A 15,640-nucleotide genomic window follows, 5' to 3' on the forward strand; every position below is an offset into this window, starting at 1 on the left:
GCTTGTAATTGCGGAAATTTACTTTTCAGCCAAATGGTATCATTTATTATATTTGTTCGTTTTCTGTCAAGTCTGAATCTATACTGTGAGTTCTATACTGACTTCCCTTTTCGTTTTGTTGTTTGAAGTTTTGTCGAGCCTGTGACATATTTACTAACGCCAAATCGAGACATAGCTGCGATCCTAAATCTCATCGGCGGCGTCAATATTTAGGTTCAGTATGTTGTTACATATTTTTTTTAAATAACAATGAATTTGCCCAATCTCTGTGAAATTTAACGGAGGTTGAACAGAAACTGTTTATGGTCAAAAGAGTATAATGTTGAAATTATATGCAGTTCAGTTTAGTTTACCGTGTTTAACGGACAAAACTAGCAGGTACTAATAGTTATAGACTGGGGTTACACAATTTTTTACACAACACTTTCTTTGTCAAAACTAATTAAATAAAACTTTAGCAGATTCCAAGATATTTTTTACAAACTTTGTCTGAAGTATTATACTGACAGACTGTATGGCATAAACCTTTATAGACTGTCATGCAACTTGAGCCAGAACTAATATTCCAGATAACGATATTTAATATTAAACCTGAACATCTCTGAAGAATGATTATAACATGTTCTTCTACGAAATTTGGACAGTAAATGTGTGTGTTTGTTTGTTGAGTGCTTTACCCGCACGGCTATTTTAAACGTATTTTAAAAGTTACTGGTTTTGACATTTTCTCTAAATCCAATGACCATTATATTCAAATTAACAAAATGAATAATTTTACATAACGAATAAACCATTTAGATTCTAAAATATGTTGCTACAAATGAGCTCTAACCCACTACAGCAATATTGTTTGACATGGACCCGTTTTGGGATCCTTGGATTCCTCGCCAAGGTTCGGGCGTACACGTAAAAATGGCCTAGGTACGCCACTGACAACCATATTAGTTTGTAGTTAGTTTTCATGCTTCCTTCTAAGGTTTGGCATGATACAGCGATGAATTAAAGATTCTTGGTTGATAAGCATCCAGTGGCAAATACTTCATGTATGCTTAGGACTATGATATAGTGCTGACATAAGATTGTTTGCTAGTATAATAGTATAACCACCATAGTTCATTGACAATCATATTAGTTTGTAGTTAGTTTTCATGCTACCTTCTAAGGTTTGACATGATACAGCGATAAATTCAAGATTTGTTGGTTGCTTAGGTTCAGAGTGGCAAATATTTTATAAAATTTAGAATGGAAATGGGGAATGTGTCAAAGAGACAACAACTCGACCATAGAGCAGACAACAGCAGAAAGTCTCCAACAGGTCTTCAATGCAACCGGAAATCCCGCACCCGGAGTCGTCCTTCAGTAGGCCCCTAAACAAATATATACTAGTTCAGTAATAATGAACGCCATACTAAACTCAAAATTGTACACAAGAAACTAAAAGTTAAAATAATATAAGACTAACAAAGGCCAGAGGCTCCTGACTTGGGACAGGCGCAAAAATGCGGCGGGGTTAAACATGTATGTTTAGGACTATGATATAATGCTAACATAAGGTTGTTTGCTAGTATAATAGTTTAACTTCCATAGTTCATTGACAATCATATTACTTTGTAGTTAGTTTCAATGCTACCTTCTTAGGTTTGACATGATACAACGATGACTTAACTATTTGTTGGTTGCTTAGCAACCAGTGGCAAATATTTCATGTATGTTTAGAACTATGATATATATATAGTGGCGAAATAAGGTTGTTTGCTAGTATACTAGTTCAACTTCCATAGTTCATTGACAATCATATTAGTTTGTATTTAGTTTCCATGCTACCTTCTTAGGTTTGACATGATACAACGATGAATTAACTATTTGTTGGTTGCTTAGCAACCAGTGTCAAATATTTCATGTATGTTTAGAACTATGATATATATAGTGGCGAATCAAGGTTGCTTGCTAGTATACTAGTTTAACTTCCATAGTTCATTGACAATCATATTAGTTTGTATTTAGTTTCCATGCTACCTTCTTAGGTTTGACATGATACAACGATGAATTAACTATTTGTTGGTTGCTTAGCAACCAGTGGCAAATATTTCATGTATGTTTAGAACTATGATATATATAGTGGCGAAACAAGGTTGTTTGCTAGTATACTAGTTTAACTTCTATAGTTCATTGACAATCATATTAGTTTGTAATTAGTTTCCGTGCTACCTTCTAAGGTTTGATACGATACAGCGATGAATTATTGATTGTGGTTTCTTTAAGTCCATTGGCAAATATTTCATGTATGTTCAGGACTATGATATAGTGTTGACATACGGTTGTTTGCTAGCTTTATAGTATAACGTTCCTAGTTCATTAACAATCATAACAGTTTGTAGTTATTTTCCATGTTACATTTTTAGGTTTTACAAAGTGATGAATTATTGATTGTTGATTGTTAAACGTCCAGTTGCAAATATTTCAAGTATGTTTAATGACTATGCGTTTCGCTCAGTTTTAGTTTGTTACCCCGATTTTGTTTTTTGTCCATGGATTTATGAGTTTTGAGCAGCGGTATACTACTGTTGCCTTTATTTATAGTGATGACATAAGGTTGTATAGTTGTATTTAATATGCAATGTGTCGGGTTCTTTCAAGAATAAACCCGAAACATTGCATATTAAATTCTTAAGAATTAAGCAATAAAAAGTACGTAATGTCAGGTCAGAAATATTGATACCATACCATGAATAAGTGGGTTTATGGTCAATTTATAAAACTATGTAGTTTCATTTTATACAGATCTTAACAATAATTAAAATGCCACTCACAAAAAATGTCACTACTTCAGAACAGTTGAGCAATGCATACAATGAGTTTGAAGACACGTTCACAACTATCCTGAATGCACCGATTAAAACAAGACAACCATGGAACAACCATTATCATAGATGAATAAAGAACTATAATGAGCCGTATATTGCAAACACATGGTGTATACACAATTTACAAAGTAAATGGATTCACAAACAGGAAGAAAAAATAGAAAAAACCTTGTTACAAAACTTCAAATGTTGTTCATGTTGAACACAATCATTACCGTATGGACTAATATAAAGCCGTTTAAAAATTTTTTTTTAAAAAGTCTCTTGGGAACAATTTTTTTTAGTGTGAAACTAAAAAAATCATAAACAACACCAAAGATGTTTTAGAACATTTTAATACATTTTGTTTTTCACCATAGAACTGATAATGATGTATTATTATACTTCCTGTGAGATTTCCTTCTAAAGTAAAATTGCTCTATTTTGGCATAGTTTTTAAAAGAAATATATAGCGTTACCTGCACTATGCAAAAATAGTATGCCTTGCTGTTGCAACAGACTATTGATTTTCACGTCAATCATTGTCAATTTCACGTGCAAAGGCGGAGCTTAGTTGCTTTGACAAACAAGTGGGTTGGATTTATTAGCCTGACAATTAATTAACTATTACAATTGAACAATAAGGGGGAAATAGTCGATACCATTTAAAATCTGACATTTTAAGAGACTTTAAAATACTCTAGTTTCTGTTAGAACGTTTTTGTTTACTTTTATTTACTGCCGTTGAAGCCAAAATTGTTTGAATACTTTAGAAGTCATTTGTTGCAGATAAATAGTTATGACCACATCACTGTTTTTATTGAGTACTAAGGAAAATGTTAATGAGAATGAAATGGAAGGGGTATGGAGTAAACCTTGTTAAGACAAAATCCAATACCGGGCAATCAAAGCTATGACGTCACACGATGCCTTTTTGGAACTTCTTCATCATGAAGTCAACATGACTTCATGCCTTCAACAAGAGCAAAATAAAGGTACGAAAAGTACCTCATAGCAAGTTTAAGACAACCTTTAGCACCAACTTAAGCAGAGTTCTACTTGTTTAACTAGTCAATAATGATTTATATTCAGACAGAGTTAAAATCAATCATTTCACCTCAAAACACTTTTGAATATTTTGAATCTTATTTTCATCCCTCTGATTGATGAGAAAATGTTCCATGATGAAATTGACATTATACAAAATATAGCTATGTTAATATATTTAGGAAATAAACACGAATAGTTGCAGTTTAAATACATGTATATGCAGAGTTACATAAAGGGCATTTTTTTATTTTGAAATACACTACTATTCAAAATAGTAAACAGTCAGTATAATAATGATATTAATGTTGTGTTTTACATTGACTATGGAAAATAGTAGCCAGGGTTTGAGACAATAGTGCACTCCCCTTCGGGTCGTGCACTATTGTCTCTCACCCTGGCTACTATTTTCGCATAGTCAATGTTAAACACAACATTATTATATAAATATACGACGGCTCAGCAACTATTTTGTCAATTAAGCAAGTAAAAATCTTAATTGCATAAACAAAAACTTGAATTTCAAAAATACAACAACAAAAATATTTGCACAAATTTTAAACAAAATTAACATTGAAAAAAAGGTAAATGTACCAGCAAAGGCAGTGAAATAATGTAAAACTATAATCGTACCACAGTTTACAACATTGATACATTATAAGTCTGTAGAAACAGATGTATTTCCTGATAGACTAAAGGACTTTTCAAAGACATTTGATTCCTTACCAATGAAATTCTGCTTTATAAATTATCAGCATGTGATGTCTTTTCTCATTCGATTGCATTTCTTTAAAGTTATTTGTCAAATATAAACCACCAATTTACGATAAATAGTATTGTAAGCAGTTGGACTGACATTCATAAGGAGGTTAGTTCCCTATGGATCTATCCTGGTCTCCGTCCTGTTAGATGTTTGTATCGATACGTTTGTAATATATTCTTAAAATTGAGAATGGAAATGGGGAATGTGCCAAAGAGACAACAACCCGACCATAGAAAAAAAAAACAACAGCAGAAGCTTAAGGTCACCAACAGGTTTTCAATGTAGCGAGAAATTCCCGCACACGGAGGCGTCCTTCAACTGGCCCCTAAACAAATATATACTAGTTCAGTGATAATGAACGCCATACTAATTTCCAAATTGTACACAAGAAACTAAAATTAAAATAATACAAGACTAACAAAGGCCAGAGACTCCTGACTTGGGACAGGCGCAAAAATGCGGCGGGGTTAAACATGTTTGTGAGATCTCAACCCTCCCCCTATACCTCTAGCCAATGTAGAAAAGTAAACGCATAACTTATATACATGTATGAATAAAGTGGAGTACATGTATGATGTCTAACTTATAATTGCGAAAAAATAGTCCATATGATGATCTATTGGCGAACAAAAAGGAATTTCTCATGTAGTTCAAGGCACCTACGCATTGTTCTTTTCCTATAAAATGAATTGAGAACAAGTAATCAGTTGCTAGCCCAAGTACAAACTAAGAATTATAATTGTGACTCCATTTTGGTTACAGCTCAACTTCAAGAGGAAAATGAACAGGTTTTAGACGCTCAGTGTTTCCAATGTTATTTGCAATGTCAGATGTTAAGTTTACAATTATATTTAACATTTTCATAGATTTCCAATAGCTGAAGGAGTCCAGAATTTGCTATATATTCCATCCTTGTATTCAATGTTGAAAATAGGTGGACACAAGTATTCAATGGGCATTTTCTGTTTTAAATGACTTGATTAAACTAAAGCTTCATACATGTACATTTATACTTATTATATTGCCTTTTACATGTTTTATGCCTCCGAACTGTTATTATCTTTTTAATGAAACATGATTTGGTTTTTAATATTAGTGTACCAATTTCTTGTCTGTTTTTCAAATATATTTGCAGATCTCAATCTAAGATTTGAATAAAATTAATATACTTATATGTAGTAGAGTTTGTCAGTGTTCACATGTTTAAAGAAATGGTATTGGTCAACGTGCTCTGGTAATCAGACATAGAATGAAATTCAAAACAGTGTGGCTGTGGCCATTGATTGACACATTAAATTCATCCATTGACTGGGACAATTTACGTGAACGTGTGTCTGTAACGACCACTGTTCACGACGTACCTACGATAGACATTTAAACTATTGGGTCACCAAAGGTTTCTTAACGCCTTTAATTATAAAATAATTCGAAAAATTAATCAGGAATAACCTTTATGTTTTTATTTATACAATTGATATAAATCAAAACATCGTGTTATTCCTGATTAATTTTTCGAAATACTTTATTAAGGTGTTGAGGACCTTTGGTGACCCCATAGTTTAAGCGTCTTTAAAAAGTACACAGTGAGCAATGGTCGTTACATACAAACGTTCACCTAAATTGTCCCAGTCAATGGATGAATTTAATGTGTCAATCAATGGCCACAGCCACACTGTTTTGAATTTCATTCTAATCGTAACACACTAAATATAAAACAATATTTCCGGAGCATGATTCCATTAGATGTTGTAATTACGCATCTTAATGTTAATAAATGTTATTTTTTAAGACCCCTATTGATCTTAACTATAATTTTAATTGGTAATGTTAATGTACACCACTTCATTCAAGGCTTAAGTTTAATCGAATAGCATGATATCTATCTTCAAAACAAGACTAAAGTTTTTCGTGATGTACAATACAGGTGACTGCTCGTTCTATCATTCTGTTTACATAGATATAACCTACTTGACACCGTACTATTTATTACTGAACAAACAAAAAACAAAGTCGAAATCTAAATTCGTACGTTTTTGTTTTTTAACTGTTTAAATTGATCTCAAAACATGTTATAATTAACAAATATTTACAGAAGTAATTGAGAGTTTTGTGTACACATTTTGTTGTTAAGGATTTAAACATATATAAATATAATTATATACATCGAGTTTTCAAAAGATATAGCGGCTTTTAATTTGATCGTTTACTTCAATATCAAAACCTGTCCAGTAATTAGACGACCTTTACTAACTTAGGTAAGTCATAGTTATTTCATATTTATTTGTTTATATAAGGGACGACATCAAAAGTACAATGTAGGATAAAAAAAAAAAACTTAATTCATATAGTTTTTTTACTGACCACCCTACCCCCTCTTAACTTAATGTGGGAAAAGTTGATTGACCAATAAGGATATATATAAAATCGATGTCAGTTAAACAAAACTTGCAGCAATTTTAACCCCCCCCCCCTTCCACCACACACACACACACACACTAACTATTTGAATTAAGTTTTCTATCCTTCATTGATTTTAACAATAACATCTGTTAAAAGGCAAATACATGATACTGCAGAATAATAATGAAACAAAATATCTGAATGTAAACTTTACATATTTTGCAATTGATTTTAAATAATGTTATGAATCAAAACCATATGGTTTAGTTAAACCCGAATGAGTACCATCTCTGTTTCAGAGATACTAATAATTAAGCTGTAGCCATGGGATGTGGTTCATCTTCGTCATCTGGCACGGAACAGTCAATCGAAAAAGTTAAAACTAAGGAGGTTCGAAGAAATCCCAATTCTGCAACAGCTGTCAATAGATCACAAATTGTAAAGTCGTCAAAAGTAAAGACATCGAACAATGACAAAACCAGAACACCGAGCAGTGATAAAGTAAAACCGTCAGCAAAAGCCGATGATTTTAAACTTGACTTCGACGATTTCAAAGATATAGATGAACATGCTAGACAGGTATTTATAATCATTAAGCAACGTTACTACTTACACACGGTAGGATTTACTTTTGTTCATATTTTCAAAAAGTTAAAAAGGTTCCAGCTTTCTCATGGTCAATCGAAGTTGACTTTCGATGATTAAGTCATGTCTCTGCCTTTTTTCTTTCGATAAGTTTTATCTTTTATTCCATTGGCTTTTGTGATGAAAATAAACCCCAAAAAACATTAAATGCAACGAATGCTTTAATTTGGTAAACATGACAAAAAAGTAGTTGAGATTGGAGATTTGAAAATTTGCACAGAAAACAAAATCTTAGACTCATCCAAGTATATGCGTGTCCTATTGTAACGTTAATGATAATAATAATTACTTGCTTATCATTTAACATTTTTTTTTTAAATATAATTGTTTACCCCCTGCGTCTTTGTGTAGCCTATGCATTACAGCGTGTTGCTCAACGACCCTACATTTTATCAATTATTAAGAACAACTTAATTCACTAAACACCTCTTTTAATAGTTTTTAAAATGTTATAACTAGTATTTATTTTGATATATTGTAACAATAGTTTCTTTCTTTTCATATACATTTAATTTAAGTTTTTATCATCAATAGTCATCTTTTAAACAAAATACTAGTATGTTTTCTTTAAATTGTTGGTATTAATTTTTCGTTATTGTGGTGTATCATACATTGCATATATAGATCAAGACTTTATACAGTCTACATCAGTGTGAATACATATATGCACACACAAATTTCACCACGAATCATATTAGGATTGCTTAAATCCTATCTGATTTACACACTATATTTCTATTAACTCTTTTTAAAATGTCAGACAACTACCGAGTTTACTTGCAACAGAAATAAAAGACATAAATACATATTTTTTGATTAAAATGACACCACGCTGAAGTACGTCCATTATTCATTTTTCATACCTTATACCTCATTCGAAAGTGTGTTAAAAGAGGAATAAAAGGTGTATAGTCAATATGTTCCACAACGCATATTAGAGGAGTAACGAAGGACCTAAATATCGAAATAACCTATTTCTCAATGTTCACGCGTATTTCGACATTTAAGTCCTTTGATACTTCTCTAATACGCGTTGCGGAACATATTGACTATATACATTTGTACCTTTTGTTCCTCTCATAAAAAGCTTTCGAATGAAGTATAAGGTATATCTATAATAAGGAGCTGAAGGATTACAGCAGTCCATTCCATTATTCAACATATCTATTTCATCATTCAAAATTGGCTATTTCTCAATTTTCACGCGTATTTTGGCATTTAGGTCCTCCGTCACCCCTCTAATGATCATTACTGCACAATTGACTTGTTATATCTATAATCAGAGGACAACGTATCTTGTATTTTAATTTTGATATATATAGGATATATGTTTTGGTATTCAGGTCGTCCATACATTTAACCAGGGAATTTCTGTTAAAAATAGTTAGGAAAACCCACTAGTTTATCCTCCGAAACTAAATAAGTAAACAAGCATTAGCCTTTCAAAAAAGGCTAGTCGACTCTTAGCTGATGAAAATGGAAAGTGCTCTCGCTTTGTAGATTAATTCATTTACTAGAATAGCAACGTGCATCAATCAACAAATTTTACCACACACGTGAGGTCACACGTTATGAAGTAGTATATATCGTTTAACGTTGTTGTTTACGAAACTCCAGAAGATTCGACTATTTATAGATAAAAGTTACCTGTGAACCAATATCATGAATATGCATGATTAATGACCAGATAAAATCTAATTGCTAAAATAGAGAGGACAAATCCGATACTCTACGGGATTGAAGGACATTTACTAGGTTTGGATTGTCCTAACCAATCAATAAACTTTGATTATTCACGTCTCGTTATATCTTCCAATCAGGTAGCAAGAAAAATTCACGCACTAACTGTCCATCGTTCAATTCTTAATATCGACTCCTAGGAGTCAATAATAAAATTAAAGATTTAAAGTGGGTTTTTTTCTGATATCAATTTTAATATATGTTAGATAACACCAAAAGGACGAATGTAGGAATAATGTCAGTCAATTATTTAATTTTGTATTCACTATTCAACGCTTCAACTTGAATAATGAATTAAAAACTATTTCATCATTCATTATACATCACTTAATAAGTTAATAATATTGTATGGTGAATGGTGAACTAGTTCATTATTCATTATTCATTATTGAATTTTGAATAATGAAAAATAAATAATGGACGTACTTCAGCGCGGTTAAAATGACCTCAGATGGCATTCAGTCTCTCAATAGTCACGAATTGTTGATAATCTATATGCCAGAACGATTCAATTATTTTTTTATTGTGTCCTTTTTAATTTTTGTAAATCTCATTAAGTTGTTGTATATTCGGTAAACCCTTAATGTTATCACATAACTTAATATCAAAACCAGTCGAATGTTTTTAAGACACTAAATCATGGTTGAGGTGTTCTCATACGCTGTGTAAGAACAAGATCAAATGACGCAAACAAATTCACAAATATACATGTACATGACGTCGTAAATTAACATTTACTTAGTGATAAAAAAATATAATATATACGTGAGATTGTATTAAAGATGGATTAGGACATGTTATAATTGTAAAATTCATATGAAGCACTCACCTAAATACAAAACCGTTTCCAATATACTTTAATACACAACTTTTTATATATCATAAAATATGCCGATTGTACAATAGTTAACACCAACTGATTTACTTTAAAATGTATCTTTAGACGCCAAAGTCTGTTGAAAACTCCATCAACGAACTTGCTAATTACCTGGCCAAACCTGCCAAAAGTGAACTAGAGACCATTCGAGCTTTTTATGTGTGGATCTGCAATAATATAAGGTAAGATAAGATTTGGTCCAGGAATGTTTACGATTATAGAATACAATTTACCCATGGACATACTATGGTAAAATTTCCAATTGTTAATAACAATCAAACGCCCGATAGTTGAGCCTAGGTGAGTTCTTCTGTTTAATAAAGGGAAGAAAGTGACAGTGATAAGAAAAGAAAAATCACAAATATTGAATACACACTATCGAGAACGGTAAAGAATGTGATGCGGTTGTCGAGTGTAATAAAAAGTAAAGTAAACGAAATCAAAAACTCACTTACAATAAGGGGGGTAGCAGCTTTAAATCCGACTAATGGCGCTTGTTGTGGTACCAATTAAAAGTGAAATATTTTGTGTGGAAATGCCATAAGCGTGAAAAAAGAGACTGCAGTTATGACAGCTATGATATTCATGTATATGGTCATACGCGATAAATATTCTCCACAGGTTAAATTATTCATGAAGGGTTGCTTTCAATATCGTAGCAGTTACATAGGGCTACGTTGATGTTTGACTACTGAACGTGTAGCTGCTCTAACTGCTAAAAAGATCCAGAAAGCAGATAGGCTAGTAACACGTTCAGTAGTCAACAATCTGCGTATCCCTATGTAGCTGAGCGCAAGCCTGGTGTCGATAAATTTCCGATAAGATTTGAAATTTGTAACCATATGCATATTGCCCAAACGCGAATGACTTTACAGGAAATCATTTTAGAAAAACATCGGTAGTTCTACGCGCAAAATCCTTCCAGATAAATAACCTTTATCAGTCTGCTGTTGGGTAAAATGTTAAAATGAATCAATAAAGTATATAATAGTTATTTGTATATGATGTATGTTCTTTCAGTTACAATGCCACAGCTTACTTTGGTGGTGAATCGGCAGCTAGAGAGCCTATTGATGTTTTGAAATCAAAAAGCAGTGTGTGTGAAGGATACGCTAGGCTCTTCGAAGCACTCTGTTTGTGAGTACAGTAAAAATTTAAATATACTTTTATTAATCATGTGCTAGAGAGCTTGTTGATGCTTTAAAATCTTAAAGTAGTGTGTGTGTGAAGGACATGATAGGCTCTTCCAATTATGTATTCTACTAACAGGAACGACCAATACACAAAGTACTATGTCTTACCGAACTTTTAATGATCGTATCACAATGTAAAACTATCTTTTTATTTCAATTGTCCTTCTTTCCTTCTCATTACCTAAATATATACTACTGGAAAAAGTTTTATAATTGTTTCATTTTTTCTTAAATCACTAAGTATATTTTCTGAATTTTACTACAAACAAATGAAAATATTGATAAACGTAGAAAAAAAAACTATAAATTAAGTTGTAAGGTGTGAAAGGTTTTTAATTTCGAATCAGTAGAAGAAAATTTATTAAAAAATTGCTTGAATATTTCAAACAAATTTGAATTTATTTGTATAATTTTACACGTTGTTCCGTGGTTTTTCTCGGAGTATTTAGACTTCCTTTATTAAAAACAAACTGGCCATCCTGATATAGACACAAGTGGCGTTAAAACTGACAATCAATTAATCAATACATCAATCAATCAATCATGCAGTCAATCCCAATCTCTTTCTTATACGAAAATGTATCAAATAAATAGTCAATTGTATGTATAACATATTTTGTTTCAGAGCAAATGACATCAAATGTCAAAAGATCAGTGGTTTCTCGAAAGGGTATGGTCATCAGCTTGGGACTATCATATCTTATCAAACCAAGACAGATCATGCTTGGAATGTTGTTTTTGTTCTCGGGAAATGGAGATTTATAGAGACAACATGGGGAGCTGGTTCTCTTGATGATCAAAAAACATTCGTAAAGAAATTTTCAAATTTCTACTTTTTAACAAAACCAGAACACTTCATAGAAGATCATTTTCCTTACATCAATAATGATGCAGAGGGAAGCAAGGAATGGCAACTTTTAAAAAGACCGGTGTCTCTTGAAGAATTTTCAAAAACTTTAAAAACAACAAAGTTTGCAAGGGAATGGAGTGTTATTTTTCCTTCTCATAAACATGAAGTTGTCAAAGTTGACAGAAAGGCTTCAATACCAATCGAATCGAAGCAAAACACTCTGGTTAGCGTCAAAGTAAACCTTTATAATAGCAATACCGAACTCTGCAACAACTCTGTGGTATTGGTGAAGGATAACGGTTCAAAATGCACAATAACTATCATGCCAAAAGAAATTGGAAAGTATACACTCAAGGTTTACGGTACAATTGACCAATCACAAACTGGTATGCCGAAACTGACAGAGTATATGATAGATTGCACGTCTACAGAAGACGAATTCATGCCTTATCCAGAACATAATAGATTCTATGGTCCGTCTAATGATTGCAATATTCGAGGCTTTGCAAATTTTGACTCAATACCTGCTTTTCAAATCTGCAAAAACGGTGAATTTGAATTGAAAATAAAAACAAATAGGACTGTTAAAGTTTCTGCAAATATATTTGAGACTGATGGAAGCAGAAGTTCAGATTTTGTCATGATAGAACAATCAAACGATTTGGTTTGTGTTAAAGCACGATTTATAAACAAGGGATACTATAAACTAACCATTTTCAGCGAGTTGGAAGGCAACGACAAACATAGTGAGGCAATGAATATTTTAGTTCTGAACAAAGTAGGCGCAAAATTCTCAACTCCATTTCCTAAAACATATTCTTCTACAAAAGAATATAATTGCCATCTTATCGAGCCGCTTGTACGTAATATCCCGTCCAATTCGAATGTTCGTTTTGTTATGTCTTCTCCTGTGATTGAACAAATCCTAATCGATGGCAAGGTTTATAAAAAAGAAAACAGTGAATCATGGGACGTTACTCTAAAAACAGGTGACCCAGGTGAAGTAAATGTATCCGCAAAAACGGACATCAACGCAAAAAGCTTTACCTCCATATACCTATTTGTGGTAGATTCAGAATAACATACTGATATATTCATTTATTTTATGATCATGTATATATTTTACTTTTTATTTTATTTCTATTGCACAACTTCAAAATCAATATTAAACAGATAATAAATCATATAAGTATTATTGGAATATAATTTGTAATTATAGAAGTACAATGTATTTTGCAATAATCATGAATTATGAATTTTTAATCTTAGAAAATATAACCATTTCACTTATAAATGTTTTCAGAAAGGTAAAAGACAATACACATGTAGGGTCACTTTCCGTTTTTGTTATTTTTTTCATATCATAGCCGCATATAAAAAAAATATCAATGTGTTGTTTCTGTATCTATAATGTCATTCATGTTGTATATACAAGAATCCAACACTCAACTTATATTATTTGTTATTATTATCTGTGTAGAACACTGAACCGCGTTGGTACTCGCAATTGCATTGGTCACGCATGATTGACGATGAAGTTCGATTTTCGTGCTCATGAATTGCAACGTAGGTATTGTGACGATTACTTGTTGTTTGTTTCGTGTGTTTGTGTTCGCGTTGAAGTGCGATGGATAAAATAATGTTATCTGTATCTCAGTCTGCCTCCAGCTCTATAAACCGTAAAGAAAATATACTACATTTAAGAGACTTTTTAGTGAGTTTTATTGAGATCTTTCTCAAGCCTTGCAGTTCTCTTCCGAATAACAAAAATGGACAGGATTGTCCTTACTATTTGCATACAGGAACAGTAACTGTATAACAAAATGTTTCACATGTACATTTGTTTTAATGCAAATAAATCAAGTCTTAAACCAAACAGCTTGTGTACAAACATTTAAAGCGATTTCTAAAGAAAACAGATAATATGAAAATAATTAAACTATGAGTACTCATTGGCTAAATCATTATAATGGAATGGAACGTACATTAAAAATGATGATATTTTGAACATGATAAAAAAAATTACTAAAATGACAACAAATATTTTTAATATGAATACTGACTGTGTTTATTTTCAAAATAATTCTTTTTAAGATATGCAAAGAATTAAGAAGCTTTGGTGTTTATTTTTTTTTATCCTAACAGGAAGAGTTTTGTAGTTAAAATGTATGTGGTCCTCTATACAGTTACGGGCAGTCAAGCGTGTAGATGTGTTCCTTCTTCACAGTAAATTACCTAAATACGCTTCCTTGGGTGGACATATTTTCACCAATTATCTCATCTTATCCTGCAATCAGCATTTTTCTAAAAAAAAAAAAAAAGTGGACACAAACAATCTTACAAACTATTGTAAAAGATTTTTACAGATCATTTTTTGTTCCGATTGAATGACTTTTGACCTATCTACGTACAGAAGGCCAATGAAGTTTTAAAAAATACAGCGTTCTTTTCTGTTAGTGTCGTGTCTGCTTAATAGTTTTTCGCTATGCTGTAAGAAACCATTTGCATTAACTAGTAATAATGTTATAAATGAGACCATTTCAATTAAATAATTTATACAGACGACACCATTTCAACGTTATTTGTTGAAGGAAACTGTGTGAATGCAAAATATTATAACAAACCATCTGATTTTTGTTTTATTTGTTTTATCTAAACATGTTTATCTAAGTAACACATCTCAATCGTACAGTGGAGATCACTTCTAACCTCTCATTAGAACTGTCAGAATATTCTGTCATAGAACTGTTCTAACCTGTCCTAGAACAGTTCTAGCTAGAACAGTTCTACCCTAGAACTGTTCTAGGTAGAACTGTCAGGATCAGTTCTAGGTAGAACTGTCAGGATCAGTTCTAGGGTAGAACTGTCTAAAACTGTTCTAGGTAGAACTGACCAAATCAGTTCTAACCGTAGAACTGTCAGCAGAACTGACTAAATCAGTCAGGACTGTAGAACAGTTCTAAATGACGTCACTGCAGAAAGGGCAATTTAGAATTTAGAAGAAAAAATCAGTTCCAATTACTTTACTATATATAATAGCAGATGTTTCTATATTTTTTACTGATCAAAAGTTACATGTACAAATATCGAAGTGGATAGGAGGTTATCCAACTCATCGGAGAAATATTTTTATGAGATTGCAAATGAAACATCATTGTTTACGTTTCTTCGTTCCCCGTTTTTAACAGTCTCTTCGTAAATATAACTCTGCATTTAATTGAAGTAAATTTAATCTTAATTTACCTTGTTTGCCTTGGATTTACATTCATGATTTAAGATTCT

At 32.0% G+C, this 15,640-nt stretch overlaps 1 protein-coding gene across 2 annotated transcripts; it reads left to right on the top strand.

The window, feature by feature from the left end:
* The first annotated feature begins 6,662 nt into the window (after positions 1 to 6,662).
* LOC143048451 (kyphoscoliosis peptidase-like) lies at positions 6,663 to 13,807 on the top strand. Of its 2 annotated transcripts, none has more exons than XM_076222139.1 (5): positions 6,663 to 6,747; positions 7,353 to 7,632; positions 10,382 to 10,497; positions 11,336 to 11,452; positions 12,134 to 13,807. In XM_076222139.1, exons 2-5 carry the CDS (start codon positions 7,378 to 7,380, stop codon positions 13,437 to 13,439), a joined length of 1,794 nt encoding a protein of 597 aa, XP_076078254.1. In that variant the 5' UTR covers positions 6,663 to 6,747; positions 7,353 to 7,377; the 3' UTR covers positions 13,440 to 13,807. The 2 variants fall into 2 exon arrangements, with proteins under 2 accessions (XP_076078254.1, XP_076078253.1); XM_076222138.1 differs by lacking the exon at positions 6,663 to 6,747 and adding an exon at positions 6,754 to 6,908.
* Positions 13,808 to 15,640: the final 1,833 nt, after the last annotated feature.

Source organism: Mytilus galloprovincialis, chromosome 10, assembly GCF_965363235.1.
Source record: "Mytilus galloprovincialis chromosome 10, xbMytGall1.hap1.1, whole genome shotgun sequence".
Classification (NCBI taxonomy): Eukaryota; Metazoa; Mollusca; class Bivalvia; order Mytilida; family Mytilidae; genus Mytilus; species Mytilus galloprovincialis.

Coding starts and splice junctions, on each gene's coding strand:
- LOC143048451 (XM_076222139.1), top strand. CDS start 7,378: ATGGGATGTGGTTCATCTTCGTCATCTGGCACGGAACAGTCAATCGAA. Junction 7,633..10,381: donor TAGATGAACATGCTAGACAG/GTATTTATAATC, acceptor ATGTATCTTTAG/ACGCCAAAGTCTGTTGAAAA. Junction 10,498..11,335: donor TGGATCTGCAATAATATAAG/GTAAGATAAGAT, acceptor ATGTTCTTTCAG/TTACAATGCCACAGCTTACT.